The 24,439-nt window shown below is 42.6% G+C and overlaps 1 protein-coding gene across 1 annotated transcript in view; it reads right to left on the reverse strand.

The window, feature by feature from the left end:
• ABCC4 (ATP binding cassette subfamily C member 4 (PEL blood group)) overlaps nt 1-24,439 on the reverse strand; it is a 199,853-nt gene that overhangs the window by 122,906 nt on the left and 52,508 nt on the right. Inside the window, exons 10-15 of the mRNA XM_087726242.1 lie at nt 21,090-21,179; nt 18,487-18,678; nt 17,244-17,338; nt 14,188-14,274; nt 6,666-6,762; nt 1,895-2,110 (exon numbers count right to left, since the gene is read on the reverse strand). Coding sequence (XP_087582368.1) covers nt 1,895-2,110; nt 6,666-6,762; nt 14,188-14,274; nt 17,244-17,338; nt 18,487-18,678; nt 21,090-21,179 — 777 coding nt within the window. The remainder of the gene's footprint in view (nt 1-1,894; nt 2,111-6,665; nt 6,763-14,187; nt 14,275-17,243; nt 17,339-18,486; nt 18,679-21,089; nt 21,180-24,439) is intronic.

Genomic DNA, 24,439 nt, shown 5'->3' on the forward strand with positions numbered 1-24,439 from the left:
TGCATTCCGTTTCCTAGCCTGCCTGGCCACTTGTTCATTTCGTTTCCCCCCCTGCCTGCATTCCGTTTCCTAGCCTGCCTGGCCACTCGTTCATTTCGTTTTCCCCCCTGCCTGCATTCCGTTTCCTAGCCTGCCTGGCCACTCGTTCATTTCGTTTCTCCCCCTGCCTGCATTCCGTTTCCTAGCCTGCCTGGCCACTCGTTCATTCCGTTTCCTAGCCTGCCTGCCTGTAAGATAATAAATGACAGTAAAAATATAAAGCATAATTATTCTTTTTCTTTGCCATTCTTATATTATTATTATTCCATTTGGAAGGTTATAAGGTATAGTTTAAAATGCTTTGAAATCCCCATTCCCTCCCCACCCCAGGGGAAGGATACTATGAAATCCCCAAATCCTCCCCACTCCAGGGGAAGGATACTATGAAATCCCCATTCCCTCCCCACTCCAGGGGTAGGATACTGCAAAATCCCCAATTCCTCCCCATTCCAGGGGAAGGATACTATGAAATCCCCAAATCCTCCCCACTCCAGGGGAAGGATACTATGAAATCCCCATTCCCTCCCCACTCCAGGGGTAGGATACTATGAAATCCCCATTCCTTCCCCACTCCAGGGGAAGGATACTATGAAATCCCCAATTCCTTCCCACTCCAGGGGAAGGATACTATGAAATCCCCAATTCCTTCCCACTCCAGGGGAAGGATACTATGAAATCCCCATTCCCTCCCCACTCCAGGGGAAGGATACTATGAAATCCCCATTCCCTCCCCACTCCAGGGGAAGGATACTATGAAATCCCCATTCCCTCCCCACTCCAGGGGAAGGATACTATGAAATCCCCAATTCCTCCCCACTTCAGGGGAAGGATACTATGAAATCCCCATTCCCTCCCCACTCCACGGGTAGGATACTGCAAAATCCACATTTCCTCCCCACTCCAGAGGAAGGATACTATGAAATCCCCATTCCCTCCCCACTCCAGGGGAAGGATACTATGAAATCCCCATTCCCTCCCCACTCCAGGGGAAGGATACTATGAAATCCCCATTCCCTCCCCACTCCAGGGGAAGGATACTATGAAATCCCCAATTCCTCCCCACTCCAGGGGAAGGATACTATGAAATCCACATTCCCTCTCCACTCCAGGGGAAGGATACTATGAAATCCCCAATTCCTCCCCACTCCAGGGGAAGAATACTATGAAATCCCCAATTCTTTCCCACTCCAGGGGAAGGATACTATGAAATCCCCAATTCCTCCCCACTTCAGGGGAAAGATACTATGAAATCCACATTTCCTCCCCACTCCACGGGTAGGATACTGCAAAATCCACATTTCCTCCCCACTCCAGGGGAAACTTGCTTCAAGTTTGAGCGTAAGTAAAATCGGGAGGGAGAGACCCAAGGGACGTGTGCGTGCTTCAAGTTTGAGCGTAAGTAAAATCGGGAGGGAGAGACCCAAGGGACGTGTGCGTGCCTGCTCGCGGTCATTCGCTTGCGAGCTTCAAGTTTGAGCGTAAAATCGGAGGGAGAGATTTTCGATCTTTTTCCATATATAAAGCGCACCAGGCTATAAGCCGCACTGCCGGTTTTTTATCAAATTTTAGGATTTTCAGTGCGGCTTATAGTCGTGAAAATACGGTAATTAAGCACCTGAAATTAAAATGTATACTCTTAAGAGTATAAATACTCTATGTTATTATGCCAAAATATGCAAGTTTAAGTATCATATTCCACAGCAAAAATGTTCGCCAATGGAAAGTGTTTCACAAGACCAGGGGATATGATACTTAAACTTGCACATTTTGGCATAAATAAGCAACAGTTTCTTATTCTACAAATAAAAACACTGTTCAACTTTCAGACTGTTTTATACTTGTGTCATTTACTCACAGCAGGTGATCCAGCAGTTCCATCTTTCTGTGACTGAACCGAAGACTCTATGGACCCCAGGGAAGACTGAGAAAATGTACGAATCCTGGTCAACTGGTGGCTGGGTGTTCCTGGAGATGATGGTTGATCATCATCATCATCTTTTTTCAAAAGGGAAGCAAAATCTATTCCAGATTTAAGGAAGTCTGAGAAAGTACCTTTCCCTACCTCCTTACCCTAGAAAGAAAACACATAGAAACTATAATGTGCAGAATGGTTGTAAAATAGTCAACCAAACTAGTAATTTTTCGGATAACTGTCAGCTGCAATCCAGGCTCCACTTCCACCAAAAAGAAGGAAGAATCTTTTAGTAAATGTTCTCCTTTCTCTGCAACCATTTATGCTTCTCAGCAACCTGTTTTAAATTATTAAGATGTGTTTCAAGGAAATGTGGGATCTACAGAGAGATGGATGAATAAATCAAACTTATCCCTCCCGCTGACACTGAGATTTCATCAGTTACACCTCTATTCTAGCCACTTAGAATAGAATAATGGAGTTGGAAGGACCTTGGTGGTCTTCTAGTCCAACCCCCTGCTTAGGCATAAAACCCTACACCACTTCAGACAAATGGTTATCCAACATCTTCTTAAAAAACGTCCAGTGTTGGAGCATTCACAACTTCTGGAGGCAGGTTGTTCCACTAATTGTTCTAACTTGTCTTTCATAGACAGGAGGCCCGCTTCAGTGGATGGATGTTAAAATGTGGGTCCAAATATTTTACTACTAATGATCAATAATAGACATTTTGTACCAAAAATATCATATTTCGTAACACTTAATGAAGTCCTCAGTGTATTGTATTTCCCTGAGTTCCCCTGATTGTAATGAATTATCCTTTATTTATTCATTTTTTGTTAGTTATATCCTTTCATTCAGGAGCTTAAGATGAAGTATATACTATTTTTTCTCCTTTTTTTTTCACCTCATAGCATTATTTCTGTCAACCAGGTGATGCTAAGATAGTGACTCATCCGAGCAGCTTCCGTAGTTGAGAGGAAACCTGAACCTGGATTTCTCTGGAATCTTCTGGAATCCAGAAATCTACTAACTGCTACACAGTACTGTCTCTCTCGATTAAGTGAGCAATTGTCTAAGTCAGTGTTGGCAAACCTTTTTGGCACTGAGTGCCAAAGCGGGAGTAAATGCGCACACGAACACGCGTGCCAGAAACTGGAAGAGCAGCCGCCCGGTGCACATGCACACACCAGGAAGATGATGTTCCAGTTGGTCTCCATGCACGCATGAAACAAGAAGATCAGGTCTCCATGCACGCATGAAACAAGAAGATCAGGTGGCTGGTGCACATGCATGTGCCAGAAACCAGAAGAGAAGGTACCCAGTGCACGCATGTACACCATGCAGCTGCTCTTCCAGTTTTCACATGAAGACCAGCTGGCTGGCACACCAGAACCCACAAGAGCAATGGGTGATAGCAATAGCAATAGCAGTTAGACTTATATACTGCTTCATAGGGCTGTCAGCCCTCTCTAAGCGGTTTACAGAATCAGCATATCGCCCCCACAGTCTGGGTCCTCATTGATTGCTCACATGCCCAGAGAGATGGCTCAGTGTGCCACTTCCAGCATCGGTTCACCATCATGGGTCTAAATAATAGTCCAGACTGAAAATCAAAAACATGATATCTTATGCTAGGAATGAGAAATACAGCAATAACGCATACATTCTCTTGATATTTTTCTCCTTCTCCAGAAAGCTGATGAGGAGATGGAAATGTACCCTTCTGGTTTTGATTAATCAACTACACCTCTATGTTGTTTCCTTAGCCATAGTACAGAAGTGGTTCAACTGTTGCTTTCTTCCAGAACATTTCTTCAACTTTCCAGTCTAGTCTACAGCCTTTGCTTAGCTCTTTCAAGGTTAAACCTGTTTGGCTAGGTATTGTAAATCTGAGTTTTTTGTGTTATCTTAATTCTAGAACATCTTAGTTATATATTTCATTATCATGGTTTTGAAGTGAATATTTCAACAAATCATAGTTACAATTTATCATATTTTAGAGTCTGGATGCAACTATAACTGACAGTTACAGAAATAAAACGAGATATAAAACTTTCAGGACCTTCTCTGGCTATGCTGTAAGCAGAAAGAAGAAAAGTGTTTTTTTCTTTTAATAAACAAGGGTTTACCTTGATGCCCAAAGGATCTGATTAAATTATTCTCATTAAGGCAGCAATAAAAATACATGTCCTATCAGTTACTATTAATTTCCTGGCTTTTTTCCCTCCCAAATGACATATAATACAAGCCAGTTGGAAAATTCTAATAATATAATAGAGGGTCACTATCCCACTTGTCAATCCTCCCAACTGATAAATTTCTTCTCCACAATCTTTTTCTGAATAATAGTTGGAGAGAAATATAACAATCTATTTATATATATTTTTTTTAAAAAGAAGAAAGTCTTTATGCTCAGTAAGCCAGAACTGAAGCTAGGATTCAAAATTGGGTGAATTTAAAATTGGGTGAATTTAAAACTAATTGGGTGAATTTAAAATTGGGTGAATTTAAAACTAACTTGGATTTAAAACATATAGTATATGGTGTGTAATGGGACCATCAGGATCTTGGTTATTCATTCTTTTCCATTTTCTCCATAAAGATAGCCCTGGTGTAGTTTTAGTACATTCAACATTTGTTCATCCGTGAAACATATTAATTTAGGAAGAAAAATAAAGGCAGGTGAGAAGCCTGCCAGGGAAGGTTTTGGGGACTTCTCCAAACTAAAATATTTATTTATGCAATAATCTAATTTTATTTTATTGATAATACACTCTATTTTATTAAAAACTAAATTTCTAAATGTGTTAATTTTTGATAGTAAATTTTATGGGTGACTTGGGAATTATATCTTTTTGGAAACTGATCTATCTGAAAGCTTCATGCCATCCTAACCAGCTAAGTCTAAAGTGCACTTTTTTCAATGAGTCTCCCTTTCATAGATGGGATAACACACCATTAACAATTGTATAACAGAAGTAAATTTCATACGTTGGAAAGGTGGTAAAAGTCATGCGTCAACAACGTATATGTGATAGCCCAATTTTAGGACAACTTTGTTTTAGGAAATTCCATAGTATTGTCCTCATCAATTACTAAATTATTTATAGATCAGAACACTTCATTGAAAAATAAAGTGTCAACAGACATGTGTTAATGGTAGCAAAGTTGATAGCTATTAGATATTAGATTAGGTTGGCAGAAGCTGGGACAAGTAACGTGAGCTCACTCCATTAGGTGGCACTAGGGATTCAAATCTTTCTGATCGACTAGCTCGGCATCTTAGCCATTGAGCCACTGTGTCCCATTGATCTTGGTAATAGATGAATAATTTGTCGTATTTTGGAAGGAGGCAAAATTTTGATTAGCAAAAATAATTTCTTTATAAAATTATTTTAAAAATAATTATTACAAATCTTGTAAGTAAATTAGAAATACATAACATTCTTTCTTATAGCTGGTTTATATAAGGATATATTGAACAATTAAAATTTGTTAATTGGCATTTAATGAACAGGATATTTTTCCTAGTTTATTTATTTATGTTATTTCTTTCACAGGTTTTTATATTGCTTCAGTCAATATGAACATAAATGGCACACTGCAAAGCAACATAACAAAATTTTCTTTATTAGTGACATTAGAAAGAGAAAGAGGGGAGATATTAGATTATGTCTGTTTGATCTTTATTGACTTTATTTGCATTTTTATTTGTAATTCATTTAATTTTGAATAAAAGTGCAAACAACAGGCCTGGAACCTAAACAGTCTAGATTCAAGTTGCCTACATCTATTTCCCTGAAAGTGAAGAGATTTCAGCATTCAATGTTTTATATACTTACAAATTTCAGCTTTAAATTTTTATGTTTGCAGCTGTAAAATCAAAATAAAGACCATGTTTTTCCAATGCTAGCTAGTAGGAAGTTCAGATCTCACTTCAGCTGTGCCTCTGCCAGTTCTAATTCAGTCTAGGTTCACTTGGTCAATTCTTTGAAGCTCTGCTTCAGTGGTGGGATTCAAAAGATTTTACTACCGATTCTGTGGGCGTGGCGTGGCTTGGTGGGCATGGCTTGGTGGCGGTTGCAGGGGAAGGATACTGTAAAATCTCAATTTCCTCCCAATCAGCTGGGACTCGGGAGGCCGGGAATACATGGGGGCGGGGGCCAGTCAGAGGTGGTATTTACCAGTTCTCCGAACTACTCAAAATTTCTACTACCGGTTCTCCAGAACTGGTCAGAACTTGCTGAATACCATCTCTGCTCTGCTTCCTTTTGAAATGCAGCTCTTGAGACTCAAAAATCAAAGTCCACTTGAAACATGGTTCCTGCTCCTTTTCTAATCTAAACAAGTGTGCTGTATTTTATGTATGACATACATGCAAAAGGATCAACGGGGAACTGAAGCCCCAAGAATACTGAATTAACTAATTTGAAAACTATGGCCGAATACCTTTCAACAGATATATTTTGCACTACCCTCTTTTAAATTTTAGCTAGGGGTTTAAAAAGTCCCGACCTATCATTCAAAAATGGCATTTTGATTTATTTCGTTCTGTAAAATGAATGTATAGTTTTGTACGCCATGTAGACATATCACTTGTAACACTGCAGGTGTTTCTGCCTATTCGTAATTCTTCAACTTTAAATATTAATACGGAAAGCAAATTAAGACACTGCCAACCCTCCAAAGATTATTTATTATTTTCACCAACCTCTTTTAAAATTAAGATCTGGCTTGCAGCTCGTAAATATTGCAACTGGTGAGTCACTAAAATGCACACTTTTTTATGCAAAGTCTGACAAATACACCTGCAAAAGAAATGAAACTGAATGAAATGCTGACTTCTTACAAGCAGTAGAGCAAGTCACTTTAAAGATAATTTTTTAAGGGCTCCTTTATACGAGACAATTAGAAAAGAACTAAACAGCACTATTCATCGATATCTAATTTGAAATAAAATTCTGGCTCTTGTTCTGCTTAGTGATATTCAGTTTGTGGTGGGGGGAGATGGAATGTAAAGATAGCATCAAATAAAATCTGGTCGCAAGATAAATTCCAGTCTGAGACAACCATTACATTGCTGAACAAGAGAAAAAACTGAAAGAAGGAGGGAGTCCTATATTCTAAATTACTGATATATTTTAGCAAAGCATTTTACTGGACAGTTTATGGGATGTTCCTGTTATACCCTACTCCAGTGGTTCCCAAACTTGGCAACTTTAAGACTTGTGGACTTCAACTCCCAGAATTCTCCAGCTCTGCTGGCTGGAGAATTCTGGGAGTTGAAGTCCACAAGTCTTAAAGTTGCCAAGTTTGGGAACCACTGCCCTACTCCTTAAACCACAGGGGAAATGGGTGGGTGAATCCAGGCACCAGATATGTCTACAACGTTCTCTTGAAATCATGCATAAGTCTGAGCTCTGTTTCCTGAAGCAATCCCACAAGTTTCCCATAGGACATAATTGCTTGCTTTCTTTGAAGAGAAGTGGTTCATTCATATTGTCACAACTATAATAGCCTCACAGCTCTAATATTCCATCTTTTTTAGATTTAAAGCAATATTTACATATACTCCAATGGAAACTCATACAATATTAAGTGTGACGTCCATGAGAGAGTTTACGTGAAACAATTTACATCGGCATACTAGATTCCAGAGTGCTCCTGGGGGCTGGGGAGGGCAGAAACGAGCCAAAAATGAGCTGGTTTTTGCTCAATTTCCCCCCCAGCCCCCAAGAGCACTCTATAAGCCTCCATAAGGCATGCCCTTTTTTTGATGAAAAACAGGCCCATTTTTGCAAAACACAGGCCATTTTTTGCTCGTTTTTGGCCCTACCCCCACCTCGCAGGAGCACTCTACAAGGCTATTCATACCCTTTTGCGGGGGGGGAAAGGGCCCATTTTTCACAAAGGGAGAGATTTGCAGAGTGCAAAAACTTTTTAAAAAAATATTTGCCTCTTCAAAACCTTGGTGCGTCTTATACTCCAGTGCGTCTTATGCTCCGAAAAATACGGTAAATCTGCTGTTGCTATTGCTATTTGAATTTTGATCACATGATTGGGGGATGCTACAAAGGTCATAACTATAAAAAAATCATCATGTCACATTTTTCAGTGCAATGGCAACTCCGAATGGTTACTAAATGAACTGTTGTAAGTCGAGGACTACCTGTATATCTCTTAGGACTGGGGTCCCTAACCCCCAGCCTATGTACTGGCACAGGGCTGTGTCATGCCAAAAAAGGGGCAGCGTAAAGAAGCAAGCCCCCATATGTGGGATGCAGGCAGCATGCAAAACCATACCCCGTCCGGTCCATGGAAAAACCACTCTCCATGGAACTAGTCCCTGGTGCCCAAAGGTTTGGGGAGGCACTGTTTTAAGATGTTTCGCAAAAGCCCTCACTACGGACTTGTGGTTGACTTCCAGACATTTAGAAACAAAATAATGGACCCAAGTTAGCAGTGCTTTTCTTAAGCAAATCAGAATCTGGAAAATTAACACTCTGTCCTCTACATAGATAAAACTAAATACTGATATATCAATTTCAGCTTTATCATATGCAATAATAATTATTATCTAACACTTAAGGAGTACAAACAGTATATGCAGTGGTGGGTTTCAAAAATTTTTAGAACCTCTTCTGTAGGTGTGGCCTGCTTTGTGGGAGTGGCTTGCTGGCCATGTGACCAGGTGGGAGTGGCTTACCAGCCATGTGGCTGAGTGGGAGTGGCTTGGCAATCATGTGACTGGGTGGGTGTGGTCAACTTGTAAAATGTGGTGAAACTCACTTAAGAAAGCTCTTGCTTTCAAAATGTTGGCTCAGAAACTCTGGCATTTGAAGAATGCAAGTCTTAAAGCAGTCAAGTTACAAGACCCTTGCACCCCTAACACTTTAGAAAAAAAAACCAAGGATGTTCAAACTTGACAGCTTTAAGACTTGTGGACTTGAACTCCCAGAATTCCACCTCTCACTCTTCATCTTGATGATGTGCAGACGGGCGGGGGGAGGGAGCTGGAACCGGTTCTAAACGGCACTTTAGATTTGTAGAACCTCTTCTATAGAAGAGGTTAGAACTGGCAGGAACCCACCCTTGAGTATATGGGAAGAGGATGAAGTACTGTAAAGGAGCATTAAGGAATGCTAAAATTTCAAAAAGAAATCACTGTTATCAATATTATAAAACATCACCATAAAAGCCCCATGATTTTTTGAGGTACATGGAAAGCAATCCTGTGGTCCTGCGATCCTCTGGGACGCTATCTGTTCGGCTGGGGATTGAATGGAGGATGGAAAACGGAGCCTTGAGTGGTTCTATTATTATTCTACGTTTGATCTGAAGAGAAAAGAGGCCTGGGCACTCCTCCTCCCCCCCCATCCTTTAGACCTTGCCGGTGAGCGCAGCGGCCGTAGCGGCAGCGGCCACATGGACATGGTGGAAGCGGAGGCGACGGAGGGCGTCCCGCGGCGGCTTCGGCGGCCTCGGCAGCGGCTGGGCACCCTTGGCGGCGAGTACAGCGGTCTCACGGTGGCACAGGGAGCGGAGACAGTTGAAGGTGTTTCGCGGCGGCTTCAGCAACGGTGGGGCTTTTCGGCCCCTTTTTTACAAGCTCTGAAGCCTGACGAACAGCTTGGCGGACAGTTTGGAGAGTTTGGGGAATTTATGGTGATTCTGACTGGGCTGACTATTTATCATCGTTGTTTAGAGTTGGGGAATTCAAACGGAGGCCTGGTCCGGCCTTGGCGAAGCGGGCGGCTGATTGGGTGTGCCGCAGCTGGAGCCTTTTCCGGATGCCTCCCCCCCTCCCCCATACTGATCTCAGCCTTACAGCGACACCATTGCTTTCAACAACATTGCTCCCCTTACCAATACTGTCCCTTCTACCAATGCTGTTACTGGTACTGTTACTACTCTTTCCAGCAATATAACCCCTTGTTCCAGCATTGCTCCCTTTACCAACGCTGCCTTATCTTTTTGACGCTGCTCTTTCCATCAACGCTGCCTTTTTACCAACATTGGTTCCCTGCCGCCTCGGACTCTGCTTACCAGATTTCCCTCACCTATAGACCTAGGCCCTATGTGCCTGCCTGCCTTAGCCCTGTCTATTACCATCATTACTACTGGTGCCTATCCCCAGAAGGAAACTTTGGTCTGGGCTGTGGATGGATAGTCGATGGCAACAAACTGAACTCGCACTTAAAAACTTTTTAATCAATTGCGCAACTATTTTAATTCCCACTCTCTCTTTGCTCTCATCTTTTTCTTCTTTCTTTGTATGGGCTATGCATGTGGTACGTATGAGATGAATGAATGTCCCACTTTTATGATTATATTGTTGTAAATTTTTGTGTTTTAACTATTACGTGGGGTCTGTTCGGGGGAGTGTATGAGTATGTGTGATTCGGAGGACCTGCCGGGAGCTGCGGGGGCTATGGGGGTGGTTGAGGGGACCAGAGACACGGGAGAGGGTCGGGGTATTGCAGTCGTAACAGGGAGGGGCAGATACGGCGGGGACTTCAGGGCAGGCCATTACCGGGGAAGGAGGGTTCGCTACATTACAGAGATCCCTCCTTCCGGCCCTGGGAGTCCCACTCCGAGACCAGATGGCGTAAGTAGTCAGGACCCTGGTCTCAGGCTGTTGTTGCTAAATGCCAGGTCTGTTGTCCATAAAGCTCCTCTCGTCCGGGACTTAATTTTAGACGAGAGGGCAGACCTGGCATGTATTACTGAAACCTGGCTGGGCCCAGAGGGAGGAGTCCCCCTTGTAGAGCTGTGCCCAGAAGGATTTCAGGTGCTGCATCAGCCGAGAGCCCAGGGAAGGGGTGGAGGTGTGGCCGCCGTTATCCGGGAGTCGCTAGTTCCTCGTAGGGTCCCTGCTCCGGAGATTGTCGGGTGTGAGTCTTTGCTGTTAAAGTTGGACCTCAAGGGTCAAGTGGGGTTGCTGCTAACGTACCTGCCTCCCAACAGCGTTGCAGCAGCCCTCCCCTCGCTCCTCGAGTCGGTAGCCGAGCTGGCAGTTGAATTCCCTAGGCTGATGGTCCTGGGGGACTTTAACTTGCCATCGCTCGGTGAAAACTCTGATGGGGCGCAGGAGTTCATGGCTTCCATGACAGCCATGGGCTTGACCCAAGTAATTCGAGGCCCAACCCACTCAGCGGGACACATGCTTGACCTTGTATTTCTCTCGGAGCAGTGGATTTATGATCTTGGTCTGAGGGGGAGCGACATCATACCCCTGTCGTGGTCAGACCATTGCCTACTGAGGCTCGACTTCCGGAGGCCAAACCCCCACTGTAGGGAGGAGGAACCGACCAGGTGGTTCCGCCCCAGGCGTCTTATGGAGCCATCAAGGTTCCAGACAGAGCTTGGGGTTATTCCTGACACTTTCGCCCACAGTCCGGTGGAGACTCTGGCTGCTGCGTGGCACTTGGCAGCGTCAGAGGCCCTCGACCGGATTGCGCCACTGCGGCTCCTCCGAGGCGGCGGATCCCGGAGACCTCCTTGGTTTACCGAGGAGCTCCGGGAGATGAAGCGCCGGAGGAGATGCCTAGAGCACCGTTGGAGGTCCGATAAGTCCGAATCGAACCGAGCAATGGTAACCACCTGCACCAGGGAATATACTAGGGCACTTAGGGCTGCAAAAAGATCGCACATAGCCACCCTGGTCGCATCCGCTGAGTCCCGCCCAGCCGCCCTGTTCAGGATAACCCGCTCCCTACTGAACAAAAGGGAGACGGGGGAACCCCTGCAGGGCAGAGCTGAAGAATATGCCCAATTCTTAGCGGACAAAATTGCTCGGTTTCGGTCGGACTTGGACTCCACACCTGCAGTTCCAGCCGAGGCACAGGGGGATCAGGGGGAACAGCTCTGGGTTGAGTTTCAGGACGTTACCCCCAGGGATGTGGACAAGGCCATGAGAGCTGTAAGCTCCTCCACCTGTGTTCTGGATCCGTGTCCCTCATGGCTGGTTGTTAACTGCAGTGAGGTGACACGAGGCTGGATCCAGGCGGTTGTAACCGCCTCCCTTCGGGAGGGGAACTTCCCCGCCGCACTGAAGGCGGCGGTGGTGAGACCCCTCCTGAAGAAACCATCCTTGGATCCAGCTGTCCTCAACAGTTATCGTCCGGTCTCCAACCTTCCCTTTCTGGGGAAGGTTGTTGAGAAGGTGGTGGCCTTCCAGCTCCAACGGTCCTTGGAGGAAGCAAACTATCTAGACCCCTTCCAGTCAGGCTTCAGACCCGGTTACAGCACAGAAACCGCTTTGGTCGCATTGATGGATGATCTTTGGAGAGCCAGAGATGAAGGACATTCCTCCATCCTGGTCCTTCTTGACCTCTCAGCGGCTTTCGATACCATCGACCATGGTATCCTTCTGCGACGACTGCGGGAGGTGGGAGTGGGAGGCACCGTGCTACGGTGGTTCTCCTCCTACCTCTCGGACAGGTCGCAGTCGGTGTTAGTGGGTGGGGAGAGATCGTCCCCAAGGCCCCTAAATTATGGGGTGCCGCAGGGCTCGGTCTTATCCCCCCTACTATTTAACATCTACATGAAACCGCTGGGAGAGATCATCCGCAGGCACGGGATTAGATACCATCAATATGCGGACGATACTCAACTGTATCTGTCCGCCCCGTGCCAAATCAATGAAGCGGTTGACGTGATGGGCCGGGGTCTTGAAGCCGTTATGGACTGGATGAGGGTTAACAAGCTTGTGCTCAACCCAGAAAAGACCGAGTGGCTGTTGTGTTTCCCTCCCAAAGATTTGGCCAATATTCCAACACTCAGGCTGGGGGGTCAAATTTTACACCCCTCAGAGAGGGTCCGCAACTTGGGAGTCCTCCTGGATCCACAGCTGTCATTCGACCACCATTTAACGGCTGTGACCAGGGGGGCATTCGCCCAGGTACGCCTGGTGCGCCAGTTGCGACCCTACCTGAACCGGGAGGCACTCACAACAGTCACTCGGGCCCTTGTGCTCTCTAGGCTGGAATACTGCAATGTGCTCTACATGGGGCTGCCCTTGAGGAGCATCCGGCGACTTCAGTTAGTGCAGAACGCGGCCGCGCGAGTGATCGCGGGTGCACCCCGATTCACCCGCATAACACCTATCCTCCGCGAGCTGCGCTGGCTACCTGTCGATCTCCGGATGCGCTTCAAGGTGCTTTTACTCACCCATAAAGCCCTACATGGCAGTGGATCTGGATACTTGAGAGACCGCCTTCTGCCGATTACCTCCCTACGACCTATAAGATCGCATAGACTGGGCCTCCTCCGCATTCCATCGGCCAGCCAGTGTCGGCTGGCAACTACAAGGAGGAGGGCCTTTTCAGCAGTCGCCCCGACCCTTTGGAACGAGCTCCCCGTGGAGATTCGTACCCTCTCCACCGTCCAAGCCTTCCGCACAGCCTTGAAGAACTGGCTCGCCCGTCAGGCCTGGGGATAAGGACCGTTACCCCGCCCGAATATTGAATGCATGGTGTTGATTTTACTATATGTTGTCGTCTTAATGTTGTATTCCCCCTCCCTTGGTTTTCTGTGAGCCGCCCTGAGTCCCCTCAGGGAAAAGGGCGGCCTACAAATGTCAATAAAACCAAACCAAACCAAACCAAACTATAATCTACAATCATAGTCATTAGCTTCTACTTTAAGAATATTTCTTTCCTCTCACTCAAAAACAAAAAGACCATAGTGTGCAAATGTATGTAAGTATATATTCTTGTTAGCTATTTGCTTTAGCTACCAGTTATGGTTCAGACGAACAGAATAACAGAGTAGGAAGGGACCTTGGAGGTCTTCTAGTCCAACCTCAAGCAGGAGACCCTATACCATTTAAGAAATGAATTAATCAATGAAGGATGCATTGGATAAGATTTTACTGAGTTCAGAGGCAGTTCCAAATAAACGTAGGATTCTACTCTTTAATTTGGAAAAATAATTCTTAACTCAAAAATATTATTCAACAAAAACAGCCTTTTAATAATCACATCAGCTGTTCTTCTTATGACAGAAATATTGAGTCCCCTTCTCCCAATATTTTTGAAACGTTCACATAAATGATTCTGATTTTCTATCGTTACAATAAAATAGGAGCAATAATTTATTCACTAGGCTACAAAACCCACTGAGGGTCTTTAAATGTTTGAAGTTAACCTTGCTTCCATGCACAGTTTAAGAAAGGAGAACCATCAAAGAGAAATGTAGATGTTTAAAAGGACCCTGGGAACGTTACATACCTTTCAAACAAATGCCTGCTCACTTCTGCATCCACCGCGCTTAACGGATCATCCAAAAGATAGATGTCGGCATCCTGGTACACAGCTCTAAAAAACAGACAAGTTAGGAACAATTAGGTTGCTTCTAAAAAGAGTGTGTGTTTTAGCAGCAAGGCCTCACCCATACAGTGAAAGGCGGGCCTCTCATCTGCCCTCATTTCTACTTTCCTACCCTGGTGCAGCTATTGGGTCATTACTGCTTCCCTCATATATTATTATTATTAAGGAAGGAGGGAAGGAAGGAGGGAGGGAAGGAAGGAGGGAAGGAAGGAGAGAAGGAGAGAAGAAAGGAGGGAATGAAGGAGGGAAGGAAGGAGAGAAGAAAGAAGGGAAGGAAGGAGGGAATGCAGGAGAGAAGGAGGGGGGAAGGAAGGAGGAAAGGAAGGAGGGAAGGAAGGAGGGAAGGAAGGAGGGAAGGAGAGAAGGAGAGAAGAAAGGAGGGAGGGAAGGGGGAAGGAGGGAGGGAAGGAAGGAGAGAAGAAGGAAGAAGAAGTAGGATTGTTGTAAGATAAGATGGGTTTATGGGATGGTAAGAAAGCAATTTCAAGTATATTGTCAACTGTAGGGGAGAAAAATTGTTACAAATACATATTATTAATAACAGTTATGAGATCATATAATTGTGAATGTATATATGAGAAATAAAAAATTAAAAAATATATATTATTGTGGGCGGTACCTTGCCTGGCAATCTTTTCAAATAAATTAGTTAGAGCACAGGTGTCAAACTCATGCCATATTGTACCATATTGTGATTTTTTTCCCTTTGTGAAGCCGGGGTGGGAGTGGCCAGCACCAGAGGTGGGTTGCTACCAGTTCGCACCGGTTTGGGCAAAGCGGTACTGGAAAGTGTGACTGTGTCACTGAACCGGTAGGGACAGCAGGCTTGCCACGCCCTCAAACTGGTACCCCAGTCTCTGCAGCATGTTTTTTTTTTACATTCTTAATGTTCTGCGCATGTGCAGACCTATTTACAGGCAACTGCACACATGTGCAGAGCGTGTGTTAAGGATGTGCGCAAGCAAAGAAGTGTGCGCGAATCGCGCGTGCACCGAACCGGCAGTAATGTTAGACAGAAACTCACCCCTGACCTACATGTGACATATCCAGCCCACAAGCCGTCAGTTTGACAGGTCTGAGTTAGAGCATGGGTCCCCAAGTCCCTGGCCGTGGCCTGTTCGAAACTGGGCCACAGGAGAAATAGGCAAGCCCATGTGCATGAAGTTCTACTTGAGCGAGCAGCAGGCGCGCACAAGCGCCTTCTGCTCAAGCACCCTTCACTTTCACAGGTGGAGCTTTTGCACCTAAGTGCAAGTACTCTATGCTCAGGAGTGAAGCTCAATTTGAGCAAGTGGAGGGTGCATGCATAGATATGCTGCTCACACAAATGGTTCTATGTGTATGCGCATGTGCCTGCCCCCCATCACACACACACACCTTCCCCCGTACCAGATGGGGCCACCAAGCCTGGAAACGTTGAGGCCCGCTGAGTTAGAGAATCCTACAACCAATGGTCTTGCGAGTAAGAAAAAAAGTTTATAAATCAGAAATAAATTTGATAATGTCATTTCCTGATTCTTAAAACTTTAAGGTGATTTTTTAAAAAAAACCAGAAAATGCCAATCTTCCATTTTAATTTTAGACGACCACATTCAAAAACAGGTAAAAGTAGATAAAATAAGAAATACAATCCTGAATCCCATCGGAATTGTTGTTAAGTGATGTGGTCACACGTTCCTTGTTAAGCATTGTTTGCCCCATTGTTATGACCGTTCTTGCCACAGCTGTTAAGTGAATCACTGCAGTTAGTAAGTTAGTAACCCAGTTGTTAAGTGAATCAGGCTTCCCCATTGACTTTGCTTGTCAAAAGGTTGCAAAATTTGTACTAAGCACTTGGATGTTTAGAAGCTGAATCCAGAAAAAAATATACCTTCTAACACCGTCATTCATCACCCACTGTGAAACCTCTCTGTAAGCTATCAATTTCCAATTCAAAGTCCTATAAACATACAACATCTCATCACCTGAAAGATCATTTATTTCACTTTGAAGATCATCTCTTTCACAAAAGCCATAACAGTATTTGTATTTTGTGGAGATTAAGGGAGAATAGAACTCCATACGAGTTGCCATGCTGGCTTTTATAAAGGCATACTAAAATGTCTATTTTTGCAAAGATGTCTAAATTACCACAGGTAGTTCCTGACTTACAATCACAACTGAGCCCAAAATTTCAGTTATTAAGTGAGTTTTGCCCTATTTTAGGACTTTTCTTGCCACAGTTGTTAAGTGAATCATTGCAGTTAATAAGTTAGTGACCCAGTTGTTAAGTGAATCTGGCTTCCCCATTGACTTATTTTGTCAAACAATAGGAGTTGCAAAAGGGGATCACATGATCTCAGGACACAGCAATGGTCGTTAAGTATAAACCCGTTGCTAAGCATTTGGATTTTGATCACATGGTCATGGGCAGTGGTGAGATTCAAAAAGTTTTTACTACCAGTTCTGTGGGCATGGCTTGGTGGGCGTGGTATGATTTGAAAGGTGTGGCTTGGTGGGCGTGGCAGGGGAAGGATACTGCAAAATCTCCATTCCCACCCTACTCTGGCTAGAGGTGGCATTTGCCGGTTCTCTGAACTACTCAAAATTTCCTCTACTGGTTCTCCAGAACCTGTCAGAATCTCCTGGATTTCACCCCTGGACATGGGGGATGATACAAAGGTTGTAACTGATAAATGTCACTTTTTTCAGTGCCGTTGTAACTTTGAATGGTCACTAAATGAACTGTTGTAAATCAAGGACTACCTGTAATATGTAGCATTGTTTGCTGTGAGGACTTTGATTTCAGTAGTTTGATTTATGTCATTAGTTTGTTATCACAAATTGATGCAATTTTAAATTTTTACAGGTGACCTTGAAATGTGCATAATTTAGTTTTGAGCTCCACCAAATGCATTGGGTTTTTAATTGATATCTGCAGGTTCAAGATGGTCTCATAAAAGTCAACCCCACTTTACCTAGCAAGATTAATCCTGGCTTTTTGTCCACCACTCAAAGTGGCTCCTCTGTCTCCAACCATTGTTAGGTCTCCATCTTCCAGCTGGTCAATATCCTATCAACGACAGAGTATTATTCAAATAAAAAAGTTTGCATTTGTCATGTTAATGATTTGAGAACCATCATAAATATTATTAATATGCATACATTATGTTCAAAAGGAGAACGTATTAATCAGAATTGCTTGGTAAGATTTTCACCCTCCGAAGAAGTGTGTTTATACAATTTATGAACCACTACAAATTAAATATGAATTTTAGGAAAATGATGGGCAGTTTTCATAATGCAAAACAAGATTATAAAAAAAGTGACCAACTGCATTTTTACAAAAATGTGTTTTGCAAAAGGTTTTAAACTAACTGCTTTTCATCCATCTTCAGCCTGACAGCGGCATCATCAAATGCCATGTCCTGGATTTGGTGTATAATATTTTACAAGTTGCCAAACAAAATTATCTGTCTCTTAGCAATCTATTTTAATGTCCTAGATCACACCTGCCAAATCAAAGATAAAGTTGAAATGTTCTGAAGGACGTTCTCTGAAATGCAATGCCAGCTTAAGAAGCCAATGGCATTTTTAGGAACAACATATCCATGGCAATTTCTGTCTTCACTCTCACAAGTACGGTATGTGAAAGATGTTCTAACCTGAATTATTTCCTCCTAGGATTTATTTTATGCCTTTTAAATGGGAAATAGAGAAATCTTGAAGTATTACAGCAGGGTATACCACTACAACCCACAAAATTATCACTGAATTGAAAATTTTTAATATGGCAATGGGGGAAAACCAAGTAAACACATATAAGTTATGAGTTGTTACATTTCATTAAATGTAATTAAAATTAAATTAAATCAAGTCAAATTTTATGATGTTCTCCATTCAGCTCCTTTAAGAGTGTTAATCTGACCCCATGTTTAAAATTAAGTGGGGCTTCATCCCAAAAAGGCCCTGTCTGCATAATTATTTATGGTTCCATCCAACTTAAATTACAGTGGAACTATTTTGCACAATGCATAATGTCCTATATTTCACTGGAATTTTATCAATTCTTAAACATTGTTTTATTTTGGATGTTGGACTGGTTTTTGGGACTCTAAAGCAATGAGGCTCCCTGTAATTTTCCATGCATAACGCTTTGCCAATTTTCATTGTCAAAAACTGAAAAACAACCCAAAATGTATTTAAAGATGTAGAACTTACTTTTTTAAGAGCACAGGCTCTTAAAACCTTCTCGTATTTTTCCTTTCGATATTCCTTTCCAAAAAGTATGTTATTTCTTACTGTGCCAGAAAACACCCAGGGTTGCTGAGAAACATAAGCTATTTTTCCTTGAACATCTATAAAACCTTTGATTGGAGACAGCTCACCCAGGACAGCACTCAAGAGTGAAGACTAGAAGCACAGGTGGGAGAGTAAGTAAGTAAGTAAGTAAAATCTTTATTATGGTCAAAGACCAGCAATACACATTAGTTTTTACACTGTATTAAAAATACTAACATTAAAATATAATTAAAAAGTATTGACATTAAAAATGGATAATAACATAATGGTCCAAAGATTGTTAGAGGTATGTCCAGATAATTGATACAAGATGGCACTATACTTCTGTAGCCAATTTTTTTCTTATGGGCATTGCAGCAGCACAGAACTTTGCCACTGCATACGTGGTAACCGGGTTAGTGTCCTGGAAGAGAAAGCCTAGATAAAATTTGTGTGCCCTCCCTGGCAATCTCTCTAATAAGGGAAGAAAACAGGTCAAAATTGTAAATACTGATGTGCACAACACAGGTAAGACCTTCCATTCTTTTTACACATAAGCACAATTTATTTGTATAACCAGCACTAAAAGTTCCCTTGGTTTTCTCATTGTGGACCTTTGTGCTTTCTCTTTCCATATCTGCAATAGCACTTAGACTTATATACCGCTTTACAGTGCTTTACAGCCCTCTCTAAGTGGTTTACAGAGTCAGGGTATTGCCCCCAACAATTTTGGGTCCTCATTTTACCCAACTCGGAAGGATGGAAGGCTGAGTGAGCCTGGTGAGATTTGAACTGCCAAACTGCAGGCAGCCAGCAGGCAGCAGAAGTAGCCTGCGGTATTGCACTCTAACCACTGCACCACCGTGGCTCAATAGATGCAATATGGGATTAATAGTAGCTAATACTAATTTCTATCTGCTTTCTACATTCACTCACTGGCATGAAGCAGGACTTCACTTCCCACGTTTCGTTCACAGAAAACTTTCAAACAAAACTCTGCCAAAGCAGGTAAACTAAACATTAAAGCAGTGTTTTTCAACCTTGGCAACTTGAAGATGCGAATGCTGGCTGGGGAATTCTGGGAGTTGAAGTCCGGACATCTTCAAGTTGCCAAGGTTGAAAAACACTGCATTAAAGTTAAAGCCTCAATAGTTCTGCACCCATTCTTGCTACGTCTCTTTGTATCAGCAAAACCAGTCATCTTCTAGTTATACAGTTTCCCGTTTAGCTTCTTTCTCTTCTTTCCTTTGATTCCATACTCATATTTTCCCCAGTTTTTCTACTCCACACTACAAAAAAAGGACAATGTCTCATCATCATGTATTCCTCACCAATTCTTTCGTATTTTAATCATGAGCAATGAGGTCCGTAATGATTTTTGATTCAAAATTAATAATAATAATAGTAATTTATTTGCTGCTAGTTGTTAAAAACATTTTTTTTAAATCCCCACAAAACAATTAGAAACAAAAGTGACAGAGAAACATAATCCAGATAGGAAGAAAGAAAAAGAGGAAAGGGTAGCTTCAGTCATGCTTGCCAAAAGTATGAATGAAGGTTCATATCTGTTCGTTGCGAATTGGTGAATAGACTGATGCTTAAATCATATCCATTCTTCTGAATTCACCCCTTAACTCAGCTCAATTTCATAAGAGGGGGCTAGTTTCAGTCACGTCTATTACATGATTTCCTTTTCTATGTTTTGCACAGGTATAAATACACTGTTTTTCCTTCTCCTATTTCTTTCACTAATTCATGTTTTTTACCATTTTATTTTCCTTCGTTCCAAGTTGCAATCTTACCTCACCAGGTGAGCCCATAGATTTTGACTTCCACAAGCTACCCTGGATACGCCCCTGTGCCCCATATTACTTTTTAGCAAGATAGATAAGACAGAGACAGGTCTTAACCACACACACCTATTGTCAGGCCTGCAGTTATATCCCTTTTAGGATCTTTGGCCTGCTACACTCTCTCTTATTTCATTATGCTGTTTCGTTGGTGTAGTAGTTGGGAGGGGGGAGTGGAAATGAGTAGAATTGTGGAATGTGTTGTTGTCATTCTTTTCTAGAAGCCAAGGTCATCGTTTGTCTCCGCGCCTCTGCACCTGACCGGAACCAGCTGAGTGGAGATGCCAACGTGGAAGAAGAAGATTGGACCATGTGATGGATTTTTGGGTGTGGGGACAAGATCATGAACTTTCAACTGGATGGGAATCCTAGGTAACTTCCAGAATTGGGATTCCACAGATGTGCCAAGATGTCTGACTTATTAAATTGGAACTTTAAGGATCTCTGATTTAATTCTGCATGATACTTGGAACGCTGACACCTATATTACCTGATAATGGAAAGATCAGTATTGGTCAGTTCTGACAAAGCCCAGTGTTACCTCATCCTACTCACTATACCCAATCTGCTGAATCTGCTGAGATTCAGCAGATCGAATCCCAGAGAGTGAACAGGGACAAAATGCCTGTTTTCAAATGTTTCAGAATGAACATTCAAGGGACAACATAACAATTTTAAAAAATCAAAACTTGCCTTTCCCGCTCCCACAGGGCCAATCACAGTGAGTAATTCTCCTGGTTTGACAGATAATGAAATGTCTTGAAGTGTTGCCATTTCCATAGTCTATTCATTTGGGAAGTAATTAATATGATTTTTATTATTTATGCATTCATTTACTTGCTTTCATTAACTGAATACAAACAATTAAAAATAATATAAATGTTTATGGAAAAAAATAAAACTGAAGAAAACTAAACCAAAATATATTCATTGACTCTATTCATTGTTTTAGGTCTTCCGTTAATCTTGGCTCCCAGTGATTACATTTAAAGGAATTCCATCCAAAATTTATAACATTTTAGAAAACAATCTAATTTAAGAGTATTACTCTTTCCCCTAGTGTAAGGTTTAATCACTCCCATCTATCGAGATCCAAAGAATCTGTGAAATATCACAAGGGATCAAAAAATGCAAGATGGCATGTACATTCCTTATAGATATAAACTGATAATTATTTATAAAATTAATAGGTTTTTTCCTTTATAGTCTGATTAAAATTACTTCTTGCAAAATAGATAAGTCAGAGACGAGTCTTAACCACACATCCATATTACCTAATAGTATATTTAATTCATACCTAATTCTCTTGTAAACAAGAACACTCAAAGAAAAATTAGAAATAATATCAATTTTAATTAGACCGTATAATAATATAAGCAGCAAGAAATCAGCATGAGAAAATGTTATTCATGTTCAGAAATAAGAAACAACTGCCCTTCTATTACCATTATACTAACTTTCTCATCCTCTTTTATTTGATCCAGGTACCTTCAATATTACTAAACGTTAAACTTGATTGGATTTAAAGCAACAATCAAGTTTCCTGTAAAGGTTGATATTAAACATAAACCATTGTTTCTAATTCTAAAATACCGTTCCACCATGATGACAGAAAGAAATAATAGGCCATTGGCCTTTTTAAACATTATGCTTTAATCTCCACAAGGTGGCGGAAATAGCTCACTTTATTCCTTTTTACAGCTTCTAAGGACTTTAAACTTTCTGGTTATACAATCAAGATTTTCCCTCACTTTGACCTTGCATTGACTTCAACAGAAACATCTCACTTTCAGCCAACTGCAATGTAACTGAAATATAATTATACAATATGGAACATGGTTGTCAGAAAAAGAAAACAGAAAAAAAAACTAGCAATATAATATGTGTTTTGTAAAAGTTAACCCTGTGCCACAGGGATCTTGTTCTGACCTAGGTTTCCCGAGAGCATGAAGCAAACTCCTTGTCCCGACAAAAACCCCTTTTATTAATTTACTGTGAATTCTGCTCATTCACATCCAGCAAAGTCTTTCAAGGGAGGATTTACAGTCACAGACCTTATCTGGCTTGGAGAGCTGACAGATCGATATCTGCAAAATTTGGCAAGGACTCTTGGAGAGTCATGAATCAATTAAATGAATGAATTGTCTCCTGCAAACTTCCCTTCCCTTTTGCTCCTCTTTTATTTCCTCTAAGAGGGGCCATTCCACATGCTGGCCACTAGCAGGCCACAACAGACCTTAAAAGGAATACAAGGTAATTTTGTGGCCCAGCAGGAGCCATTAGAGCTGCCACCAGACTCCAACAGCGAGGGGCCCTATGAGTTGGCCTTGGAGGATGTGGAGGACCCTGGACAGGGTTCTGACTCTGAGCAGAGTGCAGAGAGACTGGTTGGACACCAGGTGGCGCCTGAGCCTTGGATCAGTGGGGAGGAGACAAGGGAGAGTGATCCAGAAACCAACTGTGAGTTGTTCCGGGATGTACGCCGTTGAAGGGCTACTCAGCGTCAAGAACAACTACGTAATTACAGGAGGTAATTATGCTCAGCTGATGGTCATTAGGCTCCTCTCCAGACTATAAAAGAGACTGCTTGTGCCACACCCTTCTTGCAGAAGTCAACACTTTGACTAAAGAGAAACAAACTTGGCAGGCTGGATTGCTGCCAGAGTTTGTCTGAATTGCTGCCAAAGTTTGTTGGACTTGCTGCCAAGGTCCTTATCTGTTTGTTTACTTGGCTTTCAGCCACTGAGAGTCTGGTCTTGTTATTAAAGGACATTCCATTTTACGCTTGTCTCAGCTTTTGTTACTGGACGGAGGAGGGGGGGGGTCAGAACAAGGTACTATACCTACCAAATTTATGTTCCTTATAAATATGTTTCAAAGAAAAAGGAGGCCCATAAAGTCCCCCCCCCAAAAAAAATTAACCATCTCAGGCAAACCATGGCACAATGCTGAGCAATAAGATTTGGCACTAATGAGGGCAGACTGATCTCAGCAAATCTTGACTCCACAAAAGAAATTGCACTCATTGTCATATGATATGAGAAAAATGTACAAGCAGCCTTATGATCAACTTACGATCACAATTAAGCCCAAAATTTATGTTGTCAGCTGAGACATTTGTTAAGTGGGGTTTGCCCCATTTTATGACCTCTCTTGCCACAATTGTTAAATTTGTTAAGTGAATCACAGCAGCTGATAAGTTAGTAACCTGGTTGTTAAATGAATCAGGACTCCCCGATTAACTTTGCTTTGCAAAAAGATGCCAAGCATCTGAATTTTGATCACATTATCATGGGGATGTGTGAAAAATGGTCATAAGTCACTTTTTTCAGTGCCATTGTAACTTTGATCAGTCACTAAATGAACTGTTGTAAGTAGAGGGGTACTACAGATAATCCTTGATTTCTTCCACTTAGTACCTTTCAAAATTACAACGGTGCTCCAAAAAGTGACTTATGACCATTTTTCACACTTGCAACCATTACAGCAACTCCATCGCCACGTGATCAAAATTCAGACGCTCGGCAAATTACTCATATTTATGATGGTTGCCATGTTACTGAATGTGTTTAATTTGGAAGTGGGGAGAAAAGCCACTTTTAGTTTAACAACAACCTGAGAAGGGAAATAGCTGCTGCTTGTCCAGTGATAGCCATCACTACAGTGGTGGGTTGCAGTTGGTACAGTACGTTCCGGTATGGTGCTCTGGAGGGCCCGCCCGCCTGCCTGAGCTCCTTACCTATATTTGAGCTCTTTAGCGCTTCCGCGCATGTGCACAGAGTGCACGATGCCTGCGCGATGCTCCACCAAGCAGCTGGAGCGTCGCAGAGGCTCACGAAGGCGTCACAAAAGGTAAGGAAGCATGCGTGCACTGCGCATGTGTGCACGTGCACTGCACACGTTCAGGTAGTGGACGCCGGGCTCTGTTGCAACCATATCAATTGCAACAGGATCCGGAACCCACCACTGGATCACTATCTCCAAATTTTGCATCCTTTAGTTGGGGCTGCAAAAGTGGACCAATTCTGTATTGCCATTCAGAA

This window comes from Thamnophis sirtalis, unplaced genomic scaffold (assembly GCF_051295495.1).
Source record: "Thamnophis sirtalis isolate CommonGarterSnake01/CBP01778 unplaced genomic scaffold, rThaSir2_p1.2 scaffold_12, whole genome shotgun sequence".
Classification (NCBI taxonomy): Eukaryota; Metazoa; Chordata; class Lepidosauria; order Squamata; family Natricidae; genus Thamnophis; species Thamnophis sirtalis.